The sequence below is a fragment of the Falco rusticolus genome, chromosome 4 (genome assembly GCF_015220075.1).
Source record: "Falco rusticolus isolate bFalRus1 chromosome 4, bFalRus1.pri, whole genome shotgun sequence".
Lineage (NCBI taxonomy): Eukaryota > Metazoa > Chordata > Aves > Falconiformes > Falconidae > Falco > Falco rusticolus.
In genome coordinates, this window is record NC_051190.1 from 43704198 (window position 1) to 43729407 (window position 25210).

At 45.4% G+C, this 25210-nt stretch overlaps 2 protein-coding genes across 3 annotated transcripts; both read left to right on the forward strand.

Annotated features, from left to right (window-relative positions):
- Positions 1–233: 233 nt before the first annotated feature.
- On the forward strand, positions 234–9594 carry NWD1 (NACHT and WD repeat domain containing 1; the record flags this gene model as incomplete). The annotated part of the gene is given in 18 exon segments (XM_037382516.1): positions 234–483; positions 485–786; positions 1274–1316; positions 1319–1500; positions 2508–2740; positions 3145–3293; positions 3370–3505; positions 3507–3598; positions 3601–3653; positions 4432–4461; positions 4464–4734; positions 5491–5715; positions 6290–6497; positions 6499–6572; positions 6940–7019; positions 7021–7503; positions 8228–8335; positions 9292–9594. Coding segments are annotated over 18 exon segments (3120 nt in total), but the record flags the coding sequence as incomplete, so codon positions are not given.
- Positions 9595–10142: 548 nt separating this feature from the next.
- On the forward strand, positions 10143–24987 carry SIN3B (SIN3 transcription regulator family member B). 2 transcript variants are annotated; one of them, XR_005104079.1, is made up of 19 exons: positions 10143–10264; positions 10955–11061; positions 11676–11829; positions 12818–13081; positions 13481–13624; positions 13861–13983; positions 14493–14582; positions 15030–15148; positions 16082–16289; positions 17027–17143; positions 17515–17753; positions 18001–18184; positions 18409–19003; positions 19503–19672; positions 20253–20426; positions 20694–20786; positions 21079–21173; positions 21620–21981; positions 22212–22328. XR_005104079.1 is itself a non-coding variant. In XM_037386744.1 (19 exons), the coding sequence occupies exons 1-19, from the start codon at positions 10163–10165 to the stop codon at positions 22440–22442; spliced, it is 3414 nt and encodes a 1137-aa protein (XP_037242641.1). In that variant the 5' UTR covers positions 10143–10162; the 3' UTR covers positions 22443–24987. The 2 variants fall into 2 exon arrangements, 1 of the variants encoding a protein (XP_037242641.1); XM_037386744.1 differs by having other exon boundaries at positions 21620–21824; positions 22212–24987.
- Positions 24988–25210: the final 223 nt, after the last annotated feature.

Here is a 25210-nt window from a genome sequence, read left to right on the forward strand (position 1 = left end):
GCCTTGAAGATTTGTATATAAATCAAATTGTTATACTGAATAAACGGTTTCTTTTTTTCTAGTGGGTGTTCCCACAATTAAGTGGTGTGGAGCTGGAGGGGACTACGATGTAATGGTGACTGAGCCGTTTGGACCGAGTCTTGAAGATCTCTTCAGTTTTTGTTCAAGGAAATTTAGTCTTGAGACAGTCCTATTACTCGCTGACCAAATGGTAGTAAGGAGGAGAATAGATAATTGCCTTTCACATATCATACTTCACTTGCAGAAATGGGCTGTCAGACATGGAGCTGAAGGACATTTTATCCCTTGATGATGAAGTTCTCTCGAAGATTCACCGCTGTCGCCTTCCTTCAAGTAAAACTGTCCTGTGCCTTCCTCCTCTCCACTGGTCACGGCTCCGCAGTGTCATGAGAGAGTGCCTGGCAGAACAGAAGGCAGATGGCCTCACCCTTCTTTGCTCTGCACACGGGTACTCTTAGAGAATGAGAAGCCAAACCTCTGAGTATGGGATGTTCCCATCCTGGGCTTTTGGGCACCCTGCTTAGGCTCCTCTCCATTTTTAAACTCTGTCAGTCAGGAAAAAAACCAGCTCAAGATAGGTTCCAGTGTATCTTTTCCCTTCCCAAGCAGTCTGTTGAAATGATGCAGAATCATTATCTATCAAAACAAGATCAAATCAAGAGGCATTTTCTCCTGGCAGATTTATTCAAGGGGACTTGGAGCTGTGCAATGAAGAAACCTCTTATGTCACCACACTTTAGCAGGACCTTGAACGCTGACAGGAAGGTGAGGAATATCAGCAGGCATTTCCATACCTGTAAGCTCTGGACCAGGGCTCTGTGTCTCCACACTGCTTGTCGGGGACTGAAACCAGAAGACAATGGAAATAATAGTAAATAACACTATTCATATATATTTTATTTTTTTAAAGAGGTATCTCCAACCAAGGAGATCTAAAGTAATTTTACAAATGTTGTCATGCAGTCTTCACACATGCAAAAGGCTACTGCAACAAGGAAGTAAGTAATTTATTATTCACATCTGCAGAGAGACAGTCTGCCTTAGATTGTAGCATGAGGAATTTAACAAGAAAAAATACACAGCTGCCTTAGATTGTAGCATGAGTCATGAAAAACATTTCCTACTAACAGCACTGCCAGGACTTTCATTGCTTTCCTGTCTGGCATACCATGTGATAGTACCTAGCACTAAGTTGTGGAAGCAGATTAATCCACAAGCCATATCCCAAATCCACTGTTCTGGTTACTCCTAGGGAGCCCCTCAGCCACTCTGGTTCTCTGATACTGTTGCAAATCTGACAAGTTCAGTGAATTGCTATTTCATTTACTGAATGCTGGATGAACTGAGGAGCTAAATCGGGATGTGCTGGATAAGGACTGGGCAAGAGCAGGAATACAGTGCTCTGCAGAGGCATGCTTCATGCCTACAGCCACAGGTAAGAATCAACCTTTCTGCATCAGCAAGTGCTGTGAGGAGGAAGCTTGAACAAGAGGAATAAGCTAACTGTTATGAACTGTTACCCTAGAATTATCACCACACTCCTTTAGTAGATGAATTATCTAGATCTTCCAAACACTGTGAAGAAAACATTAAAAAATCTAACAATTTTAAAAGAAAAGAGCATTTAAGAGGCCAGTAAAGGAACTGTGACATGGGAGCCCTCCACTTCCTCAGCAAGAGCCCTAGTTCCACTGCTAGTGGCCATTAACCCTTCTGTCCCCTCCTTCAAAAAAAAAAAAGCATTTTTTTATCCCAGTCTTTTCAGAATAATTGCACAATCTCAGGGCTGATGTTCTCTGCTGTAATAGCATTTCTTCTTGCAGGGAATATGAACTGGATCACTGTAAAATGATTGCCTCTGGAATAGAGAGTGATGTTGATTTTACCATGTGTACTGACTGCATCAGCTGTCCAGAACGATGCCTGGTGCAGCACACCCTTCTCCTTTTGAAGCCTGCAGTCAGCAGTACACACAGCCCTGAACTAACAGCTATGTCAGAGTGACAAAGCGTGACACAAATGTTTGCCAGAGAAAAGAACTGAAATTTTCCTTTCCAAGTAAAAGTACTTTTCTGAGGAATTAAAACCAGCGTCAAAATTCTCTGTTCTGGGATCCATCAAAAGACTCTTAAATGCCTCATTCTGGCAGGGCCCCTGCACGGGAAGCTGAGATTTCTTCTATTAGAGTGGTTTGCCACAACCAAAGCGCCTGTTGCCCCATATCTAGTAGAAGCGCCTGTTAGCTACCTGGATTCTCTGGCAGCTTGAGAGCTAACCAGAGGACACGGTACACAGCGCTGTTCCTCTGTCTTCTCAGAATATCCACTCCTCCCTCAAGGGAAAAATCCTGCCACACCGTTACGTTTTACCAGGTTTTACACGGTAAGTGCCTGGCCAGATAAAGTCAGCTGCGTTGATTACACACTGTACATCACATAAAATACAACTATGGTAGCTCTCACAGGCCCAGCAGAGTCATGGTCTAAACTGCTTTTGTCTCTGCCGTCTTAGGAGCAAGAGTAATATACACAGAATTGTTGGCCAGGCTTCTTTTTTTCATGCCTTCTTACACAGAGGTAATCGGGGACCTGTGTCAGCAGTGTCTAAGCTGGTGCAGCGTCTGTCCCTATCCTGTTCTCATGCCACTACGTGGCTTTCTCCAGCCACCCAGTAGGCCCCTACACATGATGCTCACCAGATTCCTCAAAGGTAGGGATTAGTCCTGGGGACAGATACAGCCCAAGCATATATCTAATTATCCATCTGTTATGAACGAGATCCAAGAAACATAATAAACAGAGCAAGAATGAGAGAATGTCTCTTTCTGTAGAAATAGTTTTGCCTGTAAGCTTTACACAAAGGCAGGAGAAAGGTCCATTTGCCTTTGTGTTCAGTCATGCACCAGTCCCGTTCACAACAGCTTCAACAAATGAGGACAAAGTGGCTCATTTTGTCATCAGGACAACAAAGGAACACACTGACTTAGATATATCTGAGGGAACCTAATCTTGCTCTTGGCACAGAATACGGGGTTCAGACACTTATAGAGGGGTTCCACCTGGGGAAACACAGCATATTAACAATCTCCAAATGGTTCCTTTTTGTCTGTGGTATCAAGAATAGCCTCTCTTCTCTGTGTATCACGGCAGGTGTCACAGTGATGGCACTTAGTTCTGATTACCAGCTGCTTGTGGCAGGTTCCCAGGATAGCTCAATGCTCATCTGGAATATGGACATTTTTGAGACGCTGCACACCCTTCCTGGACATTCTGGTGAGCCTTCACCACTTTGTGTAGTTGGAAAGCTCTATTCATGTCGGAAAAGAGCTCCGAGAGCTTGGTGATCCTTGAGCTGTAGGCACACAGGCACCTCCCAGCTGCCAGCCTTTTCCAATTGCTGAAAGCACTGAGAGTCCCTCATTTTGTGAATCCTTGTCTTATTTTACAGCTGAGGTGAGGTGTGTGAAAGTGTTTGGAAAAGGAACCTGATCACCGTCTGCACATCTGGAATCTGATTTCTGGCAGAGCAAGGTTTATTATCCAGAATAATAAACGCGTACTGAAGAACAGCCCTCACATCACCTTCACGTGAATGAGGGGCACATGATTGTATATTCTTCCTCAAATACAAAGGTGTGCCCAGGTTTAACTTAAAGTGTGCTGAAAGAACAAGAACTTTAGAAGTTACAGCCACAATGCTGAATGCTGTAAACAGAAAAGCTGCCTCAGTCCTCACTACTCCCATCTCTTTTGCCACCTCTTGTCCTGGTTTCAGCTGGGATAGGTTAATTTTCTTCTTAGTAGTTAGTACAGTGCTGGATTTTGGCTCTGATGTGAGAACAATGTTGATAGGACACTGATGGTTTTAGTTGTTGCTGGGTGATGTTTATACTAAATCAAGCCCCTGCCAGTGAGAGGGCTGGAGGGGCACAGGAAATTGGGAGGGGACACGGCCAGGACGGGTGACCCAAACTAGTCAGAGAGGTATTCCATACCATATGACGTCATGCTGAGTATATAAACTGGGGGAAGAAGGAGGAAGGGGGGGACATCTGGCATTATGGCATTTGTCTTCCCGAGTAATCATTACATGTGATGGAGCCCGGCTTTCCTGGGGATGGCCGAACACCTGCCTGCCCATGGGAACTGGTGAATGAATTCCCTGCTTTGCTTTGCTTGCGTGCACAACTTTTGCTTTACCCTTTTTCCCCACCTTTCCATTTTGCTATTATTATTGTTGTTCTTACCTCTTTATTCTGTTTAAATTATTAGATTGTTCTTATCTCAAACCTTGACTTTTACATTCCTTTTCCGATTCGCCTCTCCATCCCTCTGAGTGAGGGGGAGTGAGCAGCTGGCTGCATGGTGCTTGGTTGCCAGCCGTGATTAAACCACGACACCTCTTTACTAGGTCAGTGCTTGGCACCTGGAGACAGCAGAACACCCATCTTCCAGATTTCTGGAGAGGCACCAGATGCATGGATGTGTTTTGCAGTATTCAGCCCAAGGCTGGTTATGATGACTGTGTCTGAAGGAGGAATGCTGAGTCTGTGGAACAGCAACACTGGCAACCTGAGATCCAAATATCAGCTCGCAGGGCTACAGGAAAAAACACCAATGTGCAGCGTCCTGATCCAGAAGCAAGGGAAGATGATAGTGGGATTTACTGGGGGTCTCTATCCATGGCACATGTCTATCTGTTCGACTTGCTTACAATAATTCTTGTATTTTCATAGAATATTCAGAGGTTTACTGAGCCAGACAACAGATCTGGTAATCAACGGGCCTTCCTGCCCCATTTAGAGCAGAGAGCATCCTCCTCAGACTTCCAAATCCTAGTTCCCAAATGAACAAGCACAACGCTTTCTGTCGCACTGCACTTTATAGCTTTGCCCGATACCATGCGGCCAAATTAAATTTCATTGCTAATTTACCCTCTTTCCTTCATGAGAGGGGCAGCTCTCCTAGCTTCATGTCTTACTCTTGCCTTATTTTTGTGTAGATCCCTTCTGATGGAAACAGTCTGCTAGAGAAGCTTCCTGGAAGGGTTTGCTTTGTGATAACATCAGAAGGTTAAGTCCATTATTGCTGCAGGTTCAATAGCACCCATTCCTTAGGAAAAGTGTTGGCAACAGCTGCTCTCCCACACTCTTTAAAAGAGGCCAGCATGTGGAATTTCCCATTTTCTTGGCCTTATTTAACTATTGTGCCTAAGGATGTAACAAAGATTTGATGAACTTCTTTTTGTGAAGAAGTCAGAACATTGCCTGTGTACCGGGAGCCCTTTCTGAAGCGAGTAAGTGAGATCTAAGTATTGAAAAGGACTTCAGCTGGCATGATGATTTGCTGCTCTTTGGGCTTACCTTTGAAGAAATACAGGAATTAAATCATATGCATAAGGACATGGTGTTGAAGGGGATTAGAGACTTCCTCAGATCAATAAATCATTAACTAAATTTTATTGGTTTAGGCTTTGAGAAGTATGTGCAAGTGTACCTGGCAGACCCAAAGGGATTCCACAGGTTCCTGGCACCAAATCTGGAACATGAAGGAGCACTTCATATGGCTGTTATCTCTGCTGGCAACAGCGTCATTGTTACTGGTTCTCAGGCTCCATCTATCCAGGGAGGGAAGGAGGAAGGCTGGGCAACTTGCCAATCAGAAACATCTCTTTCAAATCCAGCTTACAGAATGTGCCCCTGATCCAGTAAAAAGGGTTGTCCTGCTCCCCAGCAAACTGTCTGGGGGTTGGATTTGTAGTTCTGAGCATGTCTCTACTACCGCCACAGCTCTAAAAAATGACCCTTTATTGCTTCAAGACTTTCTGTTCTTTTATTTTTGACACTGAATGGAGAGCACTTGATCCATTTAGAGGGCCAGACTCAAGCCTGTGTACACCTGAGGCCTGAAATACATTTCTGAAACATTTCATATTTGAACTCCTAAAAGCTGCCCTGTTGCCCATTTGTGAGCAGGAGCCAGATGGAATATGCAACATCTAGAGCACCATCTCTTGCCAAAGAAAGAGGTGAACAGCCAGCACAGTCCAACACATGCAACTAGACAGCTTCCAGAGTAAAGGAAGCAAGTGGGCTGAATGGCTCCGGGTGCTTTGCACATTTGTTTTAGAGTAAGAATGCAATGTTTTGCCTTCTAGTATTAGGATGTTATTCTTTGATTTATGTTTCTGTTCAAGTTAGTTAAGGTATACTGTTTTACCTCTTAAACAGAACTAAGGAAAAAGCAGCTCAGGCACTGATGATTCCTCCCCCCCACCCCCAGCAACTTTTCCCAGGTGTGGAGTTTATCAGACCGGGAGTTGCTGACGGATATGCTGGATGGCATGGGAGCACCAGTAACACTCTTAGACCTGTGTGACTGCACTTTGGTTTCTGCCTCCCACCATGCACCATATGTAGGAGTGTGGAACCTCACAATCATCAGCAGAAAACCTTGGTGCCTGTCCTAAATACCAGCTGCACTGGGGTAACTATGTCTATTTTACCCAGCCTGAAGACACACATAAAGTCATCATCTGGAACACCACAGAAGGTGAACTGCATCTTAGAAATATTGCATTAAATTAAGCCTGCATATGGGGTAGAATAGAAACAAAACAGCTCATAGAGGCAGCAAAGGCAGGGTTAGCTTTCTGAGCATATGACGAGCATAATCTGCTCCTTTCTGCTTTTTCTAAGTATGAGATTTAGGAAAATCTGTTTCAGGCTTGGAGAGCTTTTTAATCTCCTCTTCCAAGTTTCTGCCTAGAATAGCTTATTATGACAAGGGAAAACTGGAAATATGAATAACATGCAAATTATTTCACAGTCAAGAAGTCAATCACAAGCCTCATCTGAGGGATGACAGTTGCATGCGGTTGGAGTAAGAACAGTCTTGCCGATTTCCTTCTGTTTTACAGGTCAAGTGTGTGACACACTGGACAGCTCTGCCCAAGTGAGATGCCTGGAAATAGCTGAGCAAAACCAGCTCTTTTTCACAAGGACTTGTGTCTGGAACAGTCCTTATCTTTCCACTGAACTCCAGGCAGGATGTAGCATGCATCCCACCTCCAGAGTCACAGAAACCAGTCAACAGCATGGCTATCAACAAGCAGGAAATGCAGCTTGCCATAGCATATGATAATGATAATTTAGTCCTCCTGCTGGATATTAGCCCTGCAGATCCATGCCCAGTGATTGACAGGCCCACCTACACCTTTAAAACTCATATCCCTGCCACTCTGATTTCCATAGTGGCTGTCCTTGCAGATTACAGCGTCCTCTATGGCATGACTAGCAGGGACGTATTCCTTTATGACTGCCCTTGGGCCCAAGTGTTTCCTTTGGAAGGTCACAGAAGCCAGATCTCCTGTTTGGAAAGCAGCCACGGAGAGCAGCAGGCACTCAGTGGCTCTGAAGATTCCCTGCGGTGTCTCTGGGACTTGGAGTTCTGTCAGCGGGAACACAAGATGTGCTATCATAAGGTACTACAGTGGTAACATGGCATCAATAGTCAATTACTGCCCTGAGCTGTCAGGGAGGATCCAGCTGACAGGATTCCCAGCTCCCAGAGAGAATCCCCAAATCCTGTATATAGCTGTGCAAACTGACAGGCAGCAAGGTATTCTCAGGACCTAGGTCTGATTTTAAAGCATCCTTATATCTAGATACACCATCAAGGTGTTGATGCTGTCTTAAGTGAGTAAGTGCTGTTAACACCGCTCTGACACTAAACTTAAGTCATAGGAGTTACTTATCTACAGCTTATTACTGCTCATTTAGCCAGTGCAAGCTAGATGACACGAACCAGCGAAGAGAATGAGACTTCACAAGTTAACAATAGCAACAGAAGGGGTAAACTGGGCCAGCTCAGGAGAACACAGTAGGGGAAAAAGCATAAATGATGGAGGCTGGGCCAATGCTGTTACTCTTTCACCTGACAATACACTATGGACGCGTCTGAGCTATTCCTTTCCATAGGTGGGATAATGGGCTTTTGTACAGTTACACTAAGCTCTTTGCTGTATAGCTATCAGGGCTTTATTTTGTGATACCTTCTTCCATCCTCCTTCCAGGATCACTCTTGTAAAAATCTTTATTTACTACCTCTATTCTTAAGCACTGAATAACTACTGAATACTCTAAGGCATCCTCACTTCAACCCACATTTACCAGCACAACAGTCTAACCTTAACAATCCGTTTTCAGCCCACATCTCTTCTGAAAGGCATTTGCTGTGCATGCTTCTCAAAAGACGGTAAGTACTTGGACACTGGATTGCTGGATCAGTCCATTACACGCTGGGATGTTCCAATGGTGAGTAATTGTGAAATGCTGGCAACAACGAGAATCCTTCATTGTGCCTGCAAGCTGCAATTGCAAGGCTACAGCTGGGGTATTCCAGCACATAGTAGAGAAATATATTCTGGGTTCAAGTATCAGCACAAAGTTTAAGGGCAAGGCAAGAAAGGTTTCGGTAAGTTTCTATTAAACGAATCATCTATAATGCTATAAGCAGCATGGTTTATTTTTTCCCCTCTCACCCTTGCTCTTCACATGACCCAGTTTTACTGAGTTCAAACTGTCTGGTGACAAGGGACCATTTGAAGGAAGCGGTGTATTTTAAATACAATCCCACTACACAGTAAATACTTTATTCTGAGCATGCTTCCCACAGGTGCCTTGCTGGCTGTACAGTGCACGTGCGTACACAGCCGCTCACAGAAATGTACCAACTGCAGACAGATTTGTTGTAATAACAAAAATTGGTTGTACCATTCGTGAGAATTTTGCAGCACGGGGGGGCGGGGGTAGTCCCACCATGCGCACATGGAGCAACAACTTGCCTCAATTTATACAATCAAATGTTGCATATACATAAGGTTTCCAAATATGCCTATACATATTCATAACCTAGCCCCGCTTCATATTAAAATTAGTTCCAAGAAGTAATTTCCGTAAGTCCCTCCCAACTGCACTTGCGTGGTGCCTCTTGATGGTGGTTGTGGGGATGAAGGCTTGGTAGTCTCCCTCACCCTGAACTTTTTACCTTCTCTCTTCACACAGACTCAGTTGTTCCTTGGTCTTTGTCCAAACTATAGAGTTGGTTTTAGTTAGTTCTCATCACAAACTGTCTTCAGGAGGAACTGTGGACTCCTTGCTTCAGTTAATTTACACAGTGGTTAGTAAAACAAAGCATTATTTATCAACGACAATCTAGGTAATCGTTAAGCAATTACATCTACTAAAATTTCTTTAACACCTTCCCTCAGTTTCGCTGTCCCAAGACCACCCTTCCTCGGCATAACCCACTCCAGAACACCATGGCAATGTGTACAGTAAAATCCAGAAAGAATGAGAGGGAAAACTCAAGCAACAATACAGCCGAGAAAATTCTTCTGGGAGCCTGCTTCCCACCAGCAAGCCCTCTCAGAGCTGTTCAGTGGTGTAAAAAGCAAAGATTAATAGGATAAACCAGCCTAAACACGCAGGATTGAGCCTATGGGTTTCTCTTTCTAGTCTTTTGCATCAGTGTCTTAGAATTACAATATTAAACATCGTTGAAACTCCCTTGTTGTGGTTATTGAGCCTATTGACACCTCGGTGCAGTACTGCTGCTGTGGCAAACCGAACGATCACCTCCTGAGGTAATTAAGAAAAAAAAACCCGCAAACAAACAAAGAAACCAACGGCAGCCCTGGAGCCCCGCGTTACACCCGGCCGGCACTAGAGCTCTGCGGGCCGTCGGTCGCAACCCAGCCGGGGGTTCGGCCTTCCCGCCAGTCCCACCGGGGCCCAGCCCGCCGCTGCCTCCTTCGGGGCTCAGCTCCAGCCCCGGCGCCACGCCCCCGGACCCCCACCCCCCCAGCCTCCGGTGCTGCCCTCCCTCCTTCAGGCCGCTCACAGGGGCCGCCCCATCTCCCGCGGCCGCCTCAGCGCGGTTCCCGCCGCGGCGGGTGCACGGACCGGAAGCAGCGCGCGCTACCGGCGCGCTGCCGGGTGGCATCGACGGCGGCCGGGAAGGGGCTGGGCCGGGGCTGCGGGCCGGGGCCGGGCTGGGCGGGGCGGGCGGCGCCGTGCGCGGTGACGCAGACGCGCTGACGGGGGGGCCGGGGGGGCTAGCGCTGCTGCCCGACTCCCAACATGGCGGCGGGGGGCGGCGGCGGCGGCGGCGGCCGGGGGGGCAGCGCCCCGCGCTGGGGCGGCGGCGGCCGGGCCGCGGCGCAGGAGAAGTTGCCGGTGCATGTGAGTGAGGCGACCGCCCCGGCGGCCGCCCCCTTTGGGATCGTCGGGATTTTTCCCTTTCCCCCTCCCCGCAGAGGGCCGCTTCTCGACACCACCAACACCCCCCCCCCCCACCCACCCCCAGCCCCCGGGGAGGCCCTACCTGCCCCGCACCTCCCCTCCGGTACGGTGGGGTGTCCCGCGGCCTTCTCCCCCCGGTGCTGTGGGGCACCCCCGCAGTCCTCCCCCCGCACCGTGGGGTTCCCCAGGGGTCTGCGCCCTCCTCCCCTGGCACCGTGAGCACCGCCCCCCCCCCCCCCCCCCCCCCGGGCTTGTACCCCCCCTCCCCCGCCTGGCTGTGCCCTGCTCCCGCGGGCACCCTCCCCCGGGAGCTGTGTCCCTCTCCCCGGTACGGTGCCCCCCGCCCCCCCGCCTCCCGGTGCTTTGCCATCCTCCTCCAGCATTGTGAGGCCCACCTTCCCCGGGACGATGGTGCCTCCCTGGGGCCTGCCTTCCTCAGGGCCACCTCATCTGGTCCCGTGTTCCCCTCCCCGTGCTGCTCCCCCTTCCCCAGTGCTGTGGGGCTCCCCTCGGGGCCTGTGCCTACTTCCCTCAGTGCTGTGGGGTGCCCCTGCTGCCGTTCTGGGGCTGTGGGGCGCCCCAGGGCCTGATTCCCCCTTTCAGGACCTCACCCCCGTTCTCACCCCACAGGTGGAGGATGCACTTTCCTACCTGGACCAGGTGAAGATCCGCTTTGGCAGCGATCCTGCCACCTACAATGGCTTCCTGGAGATCATGAAAGAGTTCAAAAGCCAGAGGTAAGCCCAGGCCCTGCACCCCAGGTCTGCTCCGGGGAGCTCCTCTGCCTTTGTGGGGGTCCCTCTGCCTTTGCGTGGTCCCCCACACTTCACACCATCTTTCTGGCCTTTGCAGGGGTCCCTCTACCTTTGCAGGATCCCCCATGCTTCACACCATCTTTCCACCTCCACAGACATACAGGCTGCCCTGCTGGCCTGTTCCCCAGTAGTGCACTCACTAGACGCTGAAGGTGGATTCTCTCTGTCCATCTCATCATTTTCCAGAGAGAATCCACAGGAAAAGGCAATTCTATTTTTACTTCCCACTCTGAAATGAGTGAAGAAGCCTGCATGCACAGCCCCTCTGTTACCTTTCAGCCCTAGCGGGGACGGCTGCCTTGCCTGGTCTGGGTAACCTGCACACTCACATCTCCTCTGTGTGGATAACACCCCCAGTATGAGGCTGCCGTGGTCGTTCTCTCTGTTGGGGCTAATTTCTAGGTCTGAGTTTCCCAAAATTGCTTGTTAAAAATTGCATCTCTAAGAAGCCAGATGCTTTGCACACCTCTATAATTTTCTGGGTTTAACTTGTATTTCTGATTTGGACACAAGTAACAAACTCTTATCAATTTTAGCATTGACACACCTGGAGTAATCCGACGTGTTTCACAGCTTTTCCATGAGCATCCCGACCTCATTGTAGGATTCAATGCTTTCCTCCCTCTGGGCTACAGGATAGAAATTCCAAAGAATGGGAAGTTAAGTATACAGTCACCTTTGAATAGTCAGGTAGGTTATAGAGCTCATATTCTCTAAATAAATGCTGTTACATGTGTCGCTGTACACGTATATTGCGCAGTTTAGGCTACGCAGATTAATGTGTATTGCATTGTTGCCAAAGTTTTTGCATGGTTTTCAAAGTCTATGGTAATGGGTATAATACAAATTTAAATATATATCAGTTGTTAGTTTAGCTTCCACAAGAATGATATCCCTGCATAAAGTGCCAATTCAAATACTTCATTCAGATTTGAAAACTGAAATTGTAATTGGCTTGACATATTTATAGAGATTCTCAATACATGGTGTGTGTACTGACAAATTTCGAAAAGAGACCCTGGAAGAATCACACTTTCAGTCTCCCACTGAGAAATCGGCAACAGGCAAAAAATACCCGTCAGGTATTGCCATGCAATTGTTCACATCCTGCAGTGAAAGACCTCTGCTGTAATACAGATGGATACATATTAGCCTCTGCTCCTTTTTTGCTGTTATGTGGTTGTGGAGGCTGAAATAGAGCTATTAACCTGAATTCTACTGATAAACCTGTGGTTTAACTCTTAATTAGTAGCAGTAAATATCTTTTAGATCTCAGTTCCCTTAGATCTCTGTTGCTTGGAAATTTAGCACCTTTAAAAGCCGTATGTATTAATATGTTTCTTAAAACTGACAATTCCTCTGAACAAAACAACAGTAACAGAAGCTGCAGAGTGTGTTGTTTGGGTCACCCTCTCAAGTGAGCGGATAATGCAGTGACAGTCAAAAGCACTAATGAGTCAGATGGTTCATTAGCCAGGTACGACTTACAGGATTTTTTTTTTTTAACTGATGGTATTAATAAACCAGGTAGGGAAATTTACTGGCTGATTAAATCTTTTTTTTTTTTTTTTGTAGTAATCTTTTTTAGCTAAACAGCTTGAAAATACTGATGCTAGATTGTTGTTGAGCTTGGCCCTGTGTTTCTGTACAAGTCACTGTCTTGTGTGTCTGCCACTAGGTGCCCTCGGAGCCTGTTCCCAGCGCGCTCCCTGGCAGCGGGCTGTTGTTGCATTACTCCCAGGAGAATTCGCACAATCACAGTGACTGTTCGGAGGAGTTTAGGCAACAGCTTCCATACAAAGAAGATAAATCCCAAATTCCTTTGGAGTCTGACTCTGTAGAGTTCAATAATGCTATCAGTTACGTGAATAAGATCAAAACACGTTTCCTTGACCATCCAGAAATTTACAGATCCTTTTTAGAAATTCTTCATACTTACCAGGTAAAAAGTCTTCCATATAAGAGACTGTTGGTTTGTGCTGTAGGTGATTGACTAGTTGTTACCAAATGAAAATGTTTGCCTGTTAAACAGGCTTATACAGTTCCCGAGCGCTATCCTTTGTCCAACAATTGCCTCATGGATATTCACATGAATGACAAAAGTGTGAAAATTGTACAACTTCCCAGGCTCTGCAGCGTAAAGGGGTCATACCTAGATTTGTCTTTGCTAACCTTTGGTTGATATAGTGATATTCTGTGTGAAGTGATGCACTGTAAGAACCTTGGGCTCTCTGACAGTTACTTGATTTGCATAGCATATGGTTTTGAGCTGTTACAGAGTTGATGAGTTTTCTTGCAGAGTGAGGTGTGGTTTTGAATACATCTATGCGTATCTTTTCAGAAAGAACAGCTGAACACTAAAGGCCGACCCTTTCGAGGCATGTCAGAAGAAGAAGTGTTTACTGAAGTAGCAAATCTGTTCAGGGGACAGGAGGATCTTCTTTCTGAGTTTGGACAGTTCCTCCCAGAGGCTAAAAGGTCTTTGGTATGTGTGTGTTTAGGACAAGGCAGAATATTGAATGCTCTTTTTTTGTATGGAGAACAGGGATGCAAAACATTGTGGAAAAACATACAGCCAGTAGATAACTCTCCTCTTCTTCATTGTTTGGAATTTCGCAGAACTGGTGGTTTAACTACATGCTCTGTGTCCCGTTCAGATACACGGGATTCTTCCTGTGTGCCAGTTGAGAGCAGAACATTGAACTCATTTATTTACTTAAGTTCACAGGAAATGGACCCTGTGAAGTGAACAGTGTCCAGAAAACCGAGCATGACAAGAATCTGGAACACAGCAAAAAGCGATCCAGACCACTGCTCTTGCGTCCTGTTTCTGGCCCAGCAAAGGTATCTTTTATCAAGTAAAAACTTAGAAATAACCTGATATTACTTATTGTGTTTAGATAATTGCTGAGATAAAGTTGTAATGAGCAGCATCTTTGAGGTATGTAAGTGTTAGGTACAAGAAACAAAATTTCAAAGGTATTTTAAAAATAACAATTACCATAGGAAAAGGGAATTTTTAAAGTGTGCTTAGATATGTGTGCTAATATGTTGAATACTAAATATCAAGAGCTTCTGTGCTAAGTATTGGCCATGGAAAGGGACAATTTATTGCTTCTACAAAGAAATCTTTCTTTGGAATTCCTTCTCAAGTGATCCTTTTTGTTGCTTCTTCTTAGCTGGGAGTCATTTGATAGAGATTGCTGTGGAGGGCTTGACACAGCAGTGCTAGATGACTTATTTGGGAAATACAGAGTTTCAGCCTTTGCAGAGAGCTGTTGTATGTCAGTGAAGTGGAATTTGATAGCATTTGAGTCACAACACTTAAGTATAACTACTTGTTCTTTTAACAGAAGAAAATGAAACTGCGAGGTACCAAAGATCTGTCTGTAGCGACAGTGGGAAAATATGGAACACTGCAAGAGTTTTCTTTCTTTGACAAGGTCAGTATTTGGCCTGATCTCACATTCTGTGGACTTATTTCAAACCATTTCTGTGGTTATTAATGGCCTGGTTTTCTGTACAATCTGTGTGTCAGTTGCCTGACTTTTCAAGTGGTAGAGAAAGACAGACCAAGTAAAGAGCAAATAGGTGGGTTTTGAAGATTAATAGAAATGGCTAATTAACCTTTTCCAGAATACTGGTCTCTTACAGACATGTTTTTCTCTATTTTTCAGTCATGTTTCCTCACGTACCATCTGTACCATGGATGCCTTCTGTGGTTACCAGATTATTGTTTGAAACTGGGCATTTTTATGCATATTCTCTTTTTATGTTGCAGTGTAGACAGAGGTTTGTCACTGTACCCCTGGTTCAGACTACTTAGAATATAAACTAAATAAAAGTGGTGTTCAAGTGATCCGATCATTTCTCTCCAAATTGTGCTTTAGGTGCGTAGGGTGCTAAAGAGTCAGGAAGTCTACGAAAATTTTCTCCGGTGCATTGCTCTCTTCAACCAAGAGTTGGTCTCTGGCTCGGAGTTGCTCCAGCTAGTTACACCATTTTTAGGGTAAGTTACTATCTTTTTTGCTGTGTTGTACTTTTTAGGTCTTGCTCTGTTACTTTTGGGTAATGAACTTTGTTACTGAAGTTCTGGATTTAACTTCAGAAGTATCTCCTAGGTATCTAGGTTTACTGTGCAAGAAATTGAAGGCTAATCTGTAAAGAGGACTAATAAAGTCTGAATCTGGAACAGGCTGCCCAGAGAGGTTGTGGAGTCTCCTTCTGTGGAGATACTCAAAACCTGCCTGAATGCGATCCTGTGCAACCTGCTCTAGGTGAATCTGCTTTAGCAGGGGCTTGGACTAAATGATCTCCAGATCTTCCAATCCCAACCATTGTGTGGTTCTGTGATTCTGAATCTTTTAACATATCTACAGAGCTCTTACAGAGCATTTTGAGGAGGATCTTTTCCTGTGACTGTGTATCTGGTTGAAATTGTGTATCCGGTTGAAATTGTCACAAGCAGCAGACTACCTGATGTTACACAAAATCACTGGGGGCAGAGCGTATCATGAATTCTGGAGAGTGGTATCTGTTCCTACTCCCTGTTCTAATCTCTGAAAATATAATACAGGTTTAAACATGAAATCTCAGAACAGAGCTGTGAAAAGGAGAAATAGTTCTAGCTCTGATGCGAGCCTCTTGTGCCGTTTGCCTTCCAGCAGAAGAGGGAGAGTCACACGGCAAGGATCAGTGACTCCTCAGGCAGTTAAGGGGAGTACTGGAATAAGGGGAGGAGGGAAATTATTTTCCTGCTTTAAGTCAAAAAAACCCCCTAAAGTAATTGAGAGAGAATGATAACAGATGTAAAACTTGGTGAAAGATTTCTGACCGCGATGCTGAATTGTTTAGTTTTTCTCCCTCACTTTTATGACACACATTAGCCACCTTAAAACTGTCAGAGTGAAATAAGAAAATACGCTTACTTGTGTTTTTGAAGGAAATTCCCCGAACTCTTTGCACAGTTCAAGTCCTTTCTTGGTGTGAAAGAGCTTTCATTTGCTTCTCCACTGAGCGACCGATCTGGGGATGGAATGAGTCGGGAAATTGATTATGCTTCCTGCAAACGCATAGGATCAAGTTACCGGGCTCTCCCAAAAACCTATCAGCAGCCAAAGTGCAGTGGAAGAACAGCCATTTGCAAGGAGGTATTTTGGGATCAACCCTTAACACACTTTGCGCTTACATAAATTGAAGTGGGGTCGTTAGTGCTACAGCTTCTGCATGTGCATTCCCCTCTTTATTACTGACTAGCCAGCTTTAATCTCACATCAGTTACTTACCCAATTTATTGCAATAAGATTATCCACATGCATTTTGCTGATTTTATTTAAATGCATCTCACATTGCATCTTTAATGTCTTTTGAGTCTGTGTGCATACACACATTATTCCTATAGACAGAAAAGAATATGAAATGGCCTGAAATTAATTTTCTAGGAGTGGACCAGTATGGCCTTTAGAAACGGTTTTTCTCCTGAAAGCGCACTGTGAGACAGTGTGTTAGGCACTGTTCTCGCTGAGAGCAGGCATCTGCAGCGCAGGTGCTCCCACCTCCTGCTGTTGTTGGCAGCTCTTGTCTCCTTTACTTACGGTTGCTGAGTACTGCAGAGTGGTCTCTCTGGTTTGTGAGATGACAGAAAAGGTTCTTTCAAGCTTTCTGGGCACAGTTCCTTGCAATCCATGCTCAAGAGCCATTCCACTGGCACACAGACCTCTAATCACCTGAGGAGCAGTCGTGACAGTGACCTGTGAACTGGCTCTGAAATGTTCAATAGAAACTCAGGGAAGAAGTGTGCAAAAGTAAAACAGAGGAGTTTCAGACCCCGTGTGAACAGCTCTGGGTTCATAAGGCTCTGTTCATTGTTACCTCTGCACTGTTACAGGTGTTAAATGATACCTGGGTTTCATTTCCATCCTGGTCTGAGGACTCCACTTTTGTCAGCTCCAAGAAGACTCCTTACGAGGAGCAGTTGCACCGCTGTGAAGATGAGCGCTTTGAGGTACCTCTGCTACTGAGCTTCCGTTCTGCCTGCCTGCCTCCTCTGAAAGCAAAACTTCACGCTATAACAATTTTCCCTGAATTAATTGGTGGCCAATTACTGAAAGTTCTATTAGCATTTATTGGTTCAAGCTAGAGTTTGGTGTTTTCCATTTGCTTGGAGTCTTAATAGCTCTTTTTAGGCATGAGTCCAGATCTAAAAAGCACATTACTTTCGGGAGAACTGGTGGAGGTATATTTTCCAGTAAGAAACCTTGCTGATGCTTCTTAGCTCCACCCAGTGGAGCTTATGCCACAAACCTGGAACGGCTGGTCTCCCATTTTCCTGCTGTGCCTGTTCTCACACTGCCTCTTGTGAACTCTTTTTAACAGTTGGATGTTGTCTTGGAGACCAATTTAGCCACTATACGTGTGCTGGAGAGTGTGCAGAAAAAACTGTCACGACTGACTCAAGAGGATCAGGAGAAATTTCGACTGGATGATTGCTTAGGAGGAACGTCAGAAGTGATCCAGCGCAGGGCCATCTATCGCATCTATGGTGATAAAGCACCAGAGATCATTGAAAGTCTTAAGAAAAACCCAGTTACTGCAGTCCCTGTTGTGCTTAAGAGGTAATTCCCATTCCTTTGTGTTCACCCGGCTTCTTCGAGAAACTGATACAGAATTTTTAAACAAAGGTTTTCTGTAGATGTTTCAAAAGATAACTCCTCTTCAGTGGTGGTGCTATTTTCAATTCATTTGTTGCTTCCAGGAATACTGCGAAGTCTTTGGTGCATCGGGTTTGGCTACATTTAAAATGCTTTGTGTGTACTTCTGTGGTTGTTTTTTTGAACTGAAGGAGATTATACATTTATGTAGATTGAAAGCAAAAGAGGAGGAATGGCGGGAGGCCCAGCAAGGCTTCAACAAAATTTGGCGGGAGCAGTATGAGAAAGCCTACCTGAAGTCCCTTGACCACCAGGCTGTCAACTTCAAACAAAATGATACCAAAGCTTTGCGCTCCAAGAGCTTGCTGAATGAAATTGAGAGTGTCTATGATGAGGTGCGTATGCTAGTAAATAGTCCATCCTGTGTGCCCTTTATTTATGGTATGATCTAGATGTTCACGTAGCACGTGGGACCTTGTTGACGTGGTAGTGCTCTGAAGAGTTCTCAGCCAAAAATGACTGTCCGAAGCATAGCGTTAATACTGGCTTATTTCTTCTGGCAGGAATGGCTCTGAGCATGGATTGGAAGGATCTTTATCTATTTGTCTCTTGATTGCAGCATCAGGAGCAGCATTCAGAAGGGAGAAGTTCATCCACAAATGAGCCTCATCTTATCTTTATCTATGAAGATAAGCAGATTTTGGAAGATGCAGCATCTCTTATCAGCTATTATGTAAAAAGGCAGCCTACCATCCAAAAGGAGGATCAAGCAACCATCCGGCAGATAGTGCATCACTTCATACCTGAGCTGTTTTTCTCTCAGCCCCCTGAGCACAGTATTTCTGAAGAATCAACAGATGAGGACAGAGAAAACCACCAGGGGCCCAACGTGGATACTCCTGAGCTACGGAAAAAACACGTGCCTGGGCCGCCAAGCAGTCCTTTGGATGCAAAAGCAACCTTCTGTGATGTTACAGCTGCTGAGCCCCACAACACTCTGGATGATGTTTACAGTCTATTCTTTGTCAATAATAATTGGTATTTCTTCCTCCGCCTTCACCAGACTCTGTGCTCAAGGCTCCTAAAGATTTATCGTCAAGCTCAGAAGCAGCTTCTAGAATATCGGACTGAAAAAGAGAGAGAGAAACTCCTTTGTGAAGGAAGAAAAGAAAAAACCAATGACCCAGCCATGGAACTAAGACTGAAGCAACCGAGTAAGGATAATCCAGCACATAGTCCCTTCTTAATGCTCTGGTTGCTAGTGGTCAGTCTTATATGTCTGAGTAACTGAGAGCAGCAGGCGAGCCTGTAAGGAATGTAGAGGTGCAAACCTCCACTATGTTTGTGATTTGTGGACATAGCTAATTGAACAGAATAGCTAGTTTGTATTTATCTTCTGAGGGCTGTCACGTGTAGTTCGTAGAGACTTCACGCTGGCCCACTCTTGTCAGATGTTCTCTGGTATCTCACTGTATTAATCTTTTACTTTGATTTGAAATGTAAACAGCTCCACAAGGAAATAGGTAACTACTCAAGGCAGTCCTGGAAGTGCACGACTGTTACAGTCAGCGCTCCTTAAGGCTGAACTTTCTCTTGGTAGGCATGTTCTCAAGACTGAATGTCACAGTTCTTTAGCAGCACTGTCCTTTGTATCTGTTGACTTCCCTCTGCCTCTTCCATGCATTAAAGTCACTGCACTTTTCCCCTGCCCAGGTGAGGTGGAACTGGAGGAGTACTACCCGGCTTTCCTGGATATGGTGAGGAGTCTGCTGGATGGGAATATTGACCCAACGCAGTACGAGGATACTCTGCGGGAGATGTTCACTATCCATGCCTATATCGGCTTTACTATGGACAAACTGGTGCAGAATATTGTACGCCAGGTAACTAATTTGATGGCTGTGCTGTGTGTCTGGGGGGCTGCCCATCTCCCTTCTATAGACAGATAGGTTTCTCACAGTACCTTGTAATGCAAGGCCTCAGTAAAATTAGAGCAGGTTTGTAGAAAAACTATATACGTAGGGAAAACACTAACAGAAGTTCAGTGAGATAGTTCAGCTTCAGCACAGGGAGTACATGGGAGGGGTTATTTTACCTTGCTTTTTCCAACATTTTTTGAGCTCCGGTCTTTTCAAAATTCTGTCATTCCCAAAATACATCTAAGGGGGTGGGGGGAAAGAAAAAAAAAAGAAAAAAAGAAAAGAGTCCACGCCTTTTTACTCAAATCTGTTTTCTAATTGCAGTTTTGTTACAGTTAAGGCACATCTGCCCCTCACTCTTCTCTGTTAATTTTATTGCAAAGTAGTGAAAAAGGGAGTGAAATGTGTGAAGTCTCTGAAGTTAAAAATTTGCTGCTTCATCTGAGGTGTGATGCTGTGCTGAGTTTTGTGCTCCTTTCATAACGCACTAGAGTTAACTCTTGGCCCAGACTTGCTGACTGAATTCCCCCTTTTTTAATGGAAGCTTCACCATCTAGTGAGCGATGACATCTGCTTGAAGGTTGTTGAGCTCTACTTGAACGAAAGGAAGCGAGGTGCTGCTGGAGGTAACTTATCCTCTAGGTGTGTCCGGGCAGCAAAGGAAACCAGCTATCAGTGGAAGGCTGAACGTTGCATGGCAGATGAGAACTGTTTCAAGGTAAGAACTTGCTGCCAGGGAACTTCATCAAGTGACTGTGCCACTTTACCTGGGGAAAATGGGTTTGGAAGCTCCAAGGCCACAATATGGAAAGAAGGTACCAAAACCAGAGCATAGACGGGGAAGTGGTATACTGGCTCACTGGAAAGCCCTGCTGCTTACTTCTCTCCTAGCTCATGTTTGTTGTCCAAATAACTTCCTGTGATTATACAGCATTTTATTGTGAACCTGTGTGGCCAATGTCTTGTGCCTGTAACTGTATTACAGGTGATGTTTCTTCAGCGGAAAGGACAGGTGATCATGACCATTGAGCTTCTGGATACGGAGGAAACCCAGACAGAAGATCCTGTGGAGGTCCAGGTAATATCACAGTGACTGTGGAGTCTGCTGTACTACAGACAAAGCAGATGTCTAAGAATGCTTTCCTGCTTTCTTGTTCCCAAATGTGAGACTTTGCCAGGAGAATAAATGTACCTGGGAGGTGGGAAGATTACATGTGGGGCTGTGGTCATTGACAGAAACGGGTATGTTAGTACAAGAGTTTGAACATGAATCAGCTTCATAAGAAGCAGCTTGGAAATAAACTCATTCTTTGCAGAACTGTTTGTCTTGATGAGAGTGAAATCTGACTTGAAATTGGTCTCTCTTGTAGCACCTGGCTAACTACATGGAGCAGTACGTTGGGGTGGAAGGAGCTCCGAACAACCAGAATGATGGCTTCTTACTGAAACCAGTCTTTCTGCAAAGGTGAGTGTGTTCCCTGTCCTGAGTCATACCTGCAGCAGCTGGTACTGCTCCTCTCTGCATTTGTGGCAGTGATTCTAGGTGATGTGCCATACAAGCAACTCTGGGGAGAATGCACTCATCTTTGAGGTCCAAGGGGGCTGCTGTAGTCCAGTGCACTGCATAAGAATGCTGAAGAAAAAAATTACCACCACTGCTTTGAGGTTTGCTCGTGAAACTGTTCAAAATGGAGTGGAATTGTCTAAGCGGTCCCTTCTGGGAGGAACTGGAGATATAATTTGTTCCCGTTTCCCTAAATATTTGTCAGGGCGAGTGGTGGAAGATCCTGGAGAAAGTATGAAAACTAAATGTGGAAATACAGATTTCATACTTGTGCTGTCAGCTCTGCTAGCATAAGAGAATAAATAACCAAGTGTGACATGTGCTTCATAATCCTTGTTTCGATCTAGAAATCTCAAAAAGTTTCGCAAGTGGCAGTGTAAGCAAGTGAGAGCTCTGCGCAGCGAAGTGAAGAGCTCCTGGAAGAGGCTGATTGGGGTGGAAAGTGCCTGCAACGTGGACTGCCGGTTCAAGCTCAACACCCACAAAATGATGTTCATCATGAACTCGGAGGATTACATGTACAGGCGGGGAGCTCTCTGCCGAGCCAAGCAGGTGCATCTCCTATTTCTGTCTCTGCAGCTCAGGCAGTAGCAGAGGTTGAGGATGTGAGCCAAAAGACAGGTACCGATAAGAAGTCTTGTGGCTGAATTCCTGCAAACTACACCCAGAAGTTACTAGTCTGTGTTGGATGAAACACGGAGGAGAGCTGGTAAATGCTCTGTACTTTGGTTTAGTTTAGCAGCCTTTTCTTTACCATGCAAATGTTAAGGGGGAGTGGCAAACATTAAGAAACAGAGATCTTTAAATGCAGGTATGCGTTTTTCTGTTTTACTGTTGGTATTGTCTTGTAAAGCATGTGCATCTCGGAGGTACAAGGAGGTAAGGGTTTTGGTTCCTCCCCCAGAAACCTCTCTGTGATCTTTACTGTCCTTCTTTCAGGTACAGCCGATGGTGCTGCTAAAGCATCACCAGCAGTTTGAAGAGTGGCACAGCAGGTGGCTAGAAGAGAACGTGACCATGGAGGCAGTTGATGTAGTGCAAGACTGGCTAATGGGTGACGAAGACGAGGAGATGGTGCCCTGTAAAACAACCTGTGAGACGGTGAATGTCCATGGGGTCCCAGTGAACAGATACAGAGTTCAGTACAGTCGCCGTCCAGCTTCACCGTGAGCAGAGATTTGTTCCTGGGACAAAGACAAGTAGGAGCATTGCTGGTGAAACACATTTACTCTGAGAATAGTGGTGGGAATGCAATGTATGTATTAACGATATTTATCCAAACAGCATTTTACTTTGGATTATGATGTGTTTTCCATATGGCATAGACTTGTTTCCTTGCAGTGTAATCCTCCAGCCATCATGAAGAGACTTAAAAGCTTTATGGGAAGAGGGCTCTTGGCATTGCCACACACTTTTTAGTAGTTTTCTAGCTTTAGGCCACTGCTGACCAGCCAGCACTGGAAGGCTGAGCGAGGAGGTCAGGCTCTGGGTGAACTACCACTAGTGGCTTTGTTGGAGAGATGGAGCTGGGCTGGTGTTCGAGCAGATGCTGGCAGCTGCTTCCACTTTGAAGGGTTTGACGTTCCCTATCTTCCTGAATTTGCCGTCTTGGAGCCTGCAGAACTCTTCGACATAACCTCTGAGTGCCGGCGGGGCTAAGAGCACCTGGTACAGATCGCTAGCCCCTCGATGGGCTGCTTCATTATCTGTGTGTACTAATAAGGCAACGAATGCAGTATTTGTTACTGGTGCTCTGGTGAGGAAAATGCCAAAACTGATCAAGGGTGAATAGCATACTAAACACTAACTTTCATTGATCGACTAAGTCTTTTTGAGCATAAACTAAGGGAAAGAAACTCTCTGAGCTACAGTGCTAGGCGAGAGAGCCTTTTGCAGCGCAGATGTAGTGCGAGACTGGCTAATGGGTGACGGAGACGAGGCCTAGGCCTATCAGCCACCCCTCTGCAGACACGCACCGGATCCCGTCTTGTTGCTTTATGAACTTACGACCCGCTGCAGACTCTGCCTTCTCAGATCTGGAGCTGCTTGGAGCGTGTGCGTGAGGAGGAATACCCATCGCGAGGTCTGGCCTGTTTTATTTTGGGGTTTGTATTTTGCATGTTGACTGGCAGCCTCTGGAGACTGCGTTCTCAGGCGCTTTTGCTTTCCTTGTGCATGCCCGGACTCCGTGGTTCTGCTGGGTTAAACCACTGAAATCCCATCAGTAGATGGAGCTCTCGCAGCACAGCGTTTGCACCGGATGGGCGGGTTCTCCCGGCGACTTCCCTGTTTCTGCTGGCTCAGCACAGATGCTGGATTTGCAGTGACACATGGAAATCTGTAATGGGCAGTAGGAGATCCAGCCGCAACCATCGCAGACAAGCTTTTCCACTGAACCGTCTGTACTTCTATCAAAGTTTTTTGACGTGAAACCTAGCAAAAAACCTCCCCTGAATCATGCAGAACACTATGTCAATTGTCCGACTTAATCTATTGAAAATTCAGTTGTGTTTGTCCTGTAGCCCCGCTGTGACTTTGCTCTTGTTTTTCAGGGGCCAAGGGCAAGCACACTGTCATGGAGTGTATGACAAACATCGTGTCTTGAGGCAGGTCCAGCCTCTTCTCAGCTCTGCTTCCAACTTTTTCCTGGCTTTTGGGGGAATAACCCCCCACCCCGATCTTTTTTTTGTGGCTTTGATTTTTAGGTTATAATTTCTGCCAGACCTAAGTAACAGCCTGTAGAATTTGTCCTGGGTTATTTCCGCTGTACAACATTTTGTTTTGCAATTGTCTCACTTGACAGTAGAAAAATTGGCCTTTGGGGTACATTTAATAGGAAACTGTACTGACTCTTTGTCTTTTTTTGCAAAATCATCTGTAGGAGGGAGGGAGGCCAGTCTCTGGCATTCGTGGCCACTTGCACAACCACTGCCAGCAGAAGACTTTTCATCAGGAACTCATGTTCTTGTTGTCTGGGTCTCTTAGATTTTGGTAACTGAAATGATCTGAAGGTTTTTCTCCTGCTCTTGTTCCAATAAGTGATGAAAGACGCTGACCATGTCATATAGCTTATGCGAGGGCTGGGTGGAGGAGCAAGAGAGAGAAGCCCCATGCAAAGCACAGTGTCCCCCTTTTGCTTCCAGACAGCTCAACAAAATACACCTCAGTCCTGTTCATCTCTCTGCTGTCTTCCAGTGGAGATGACAACTGTGCCAAACTTTATGGTTTTATGATACAGAAAAATGTTTACTAGAAAATAGGTTGCAACTAGTGGCTTAAAACGCATTTGATTCCAAGTGTACCGAGGTGTGGGAGGGGTAATGTGCCTGTGCACCGTCCTGTTCCATCTCCCCATTTTTAAGTGTACTTCAGATATTTTTAAGCATCCTTATTTTTTAAACCTTAATTTATAATCTGAACAGATTGAGTAAGACTTTTGCCCTTTACAGTGCTATTGTCTCAAAAATGATAGTAGCAAATGATGTGAACGGAATAAGCAGGCAGTGCAGGTTTGAGAGTGGCTTGCTAATGTCTGAGAGTTTAAGCTCAACTGCCGTGTGTCTGCTAGCACGACCTTGATTCAAGAGTTTGTTCTTCCATTTTTTTGAAGGATCTTTGCTTTTGGGCTTGTAATTGCTTTGCCAGCTCTTTGAATGTAGTTTTTTTTATATTTATTTGCACATTCAAGTAAAATAAAATATTGGTTTTAAAAGTCTGCAGCTCTCACTGTTTTAAATTTATCTTAAATTAATTTCAACTTTTTGACAATCCCCAGAATTGATTGTCTTGCACCTGAAACTGAATTTTAAATGGTGGAAAAACGGAGTTGAACAGTTGGGTAAGCTTCCTTTCAACCTGGACAGGCTCCAGGGTGCGATGATTTAGATGTGCTGGCTCACTTCCAGCAGGCAGCAAATCTTTAACCTTACCCATACTGA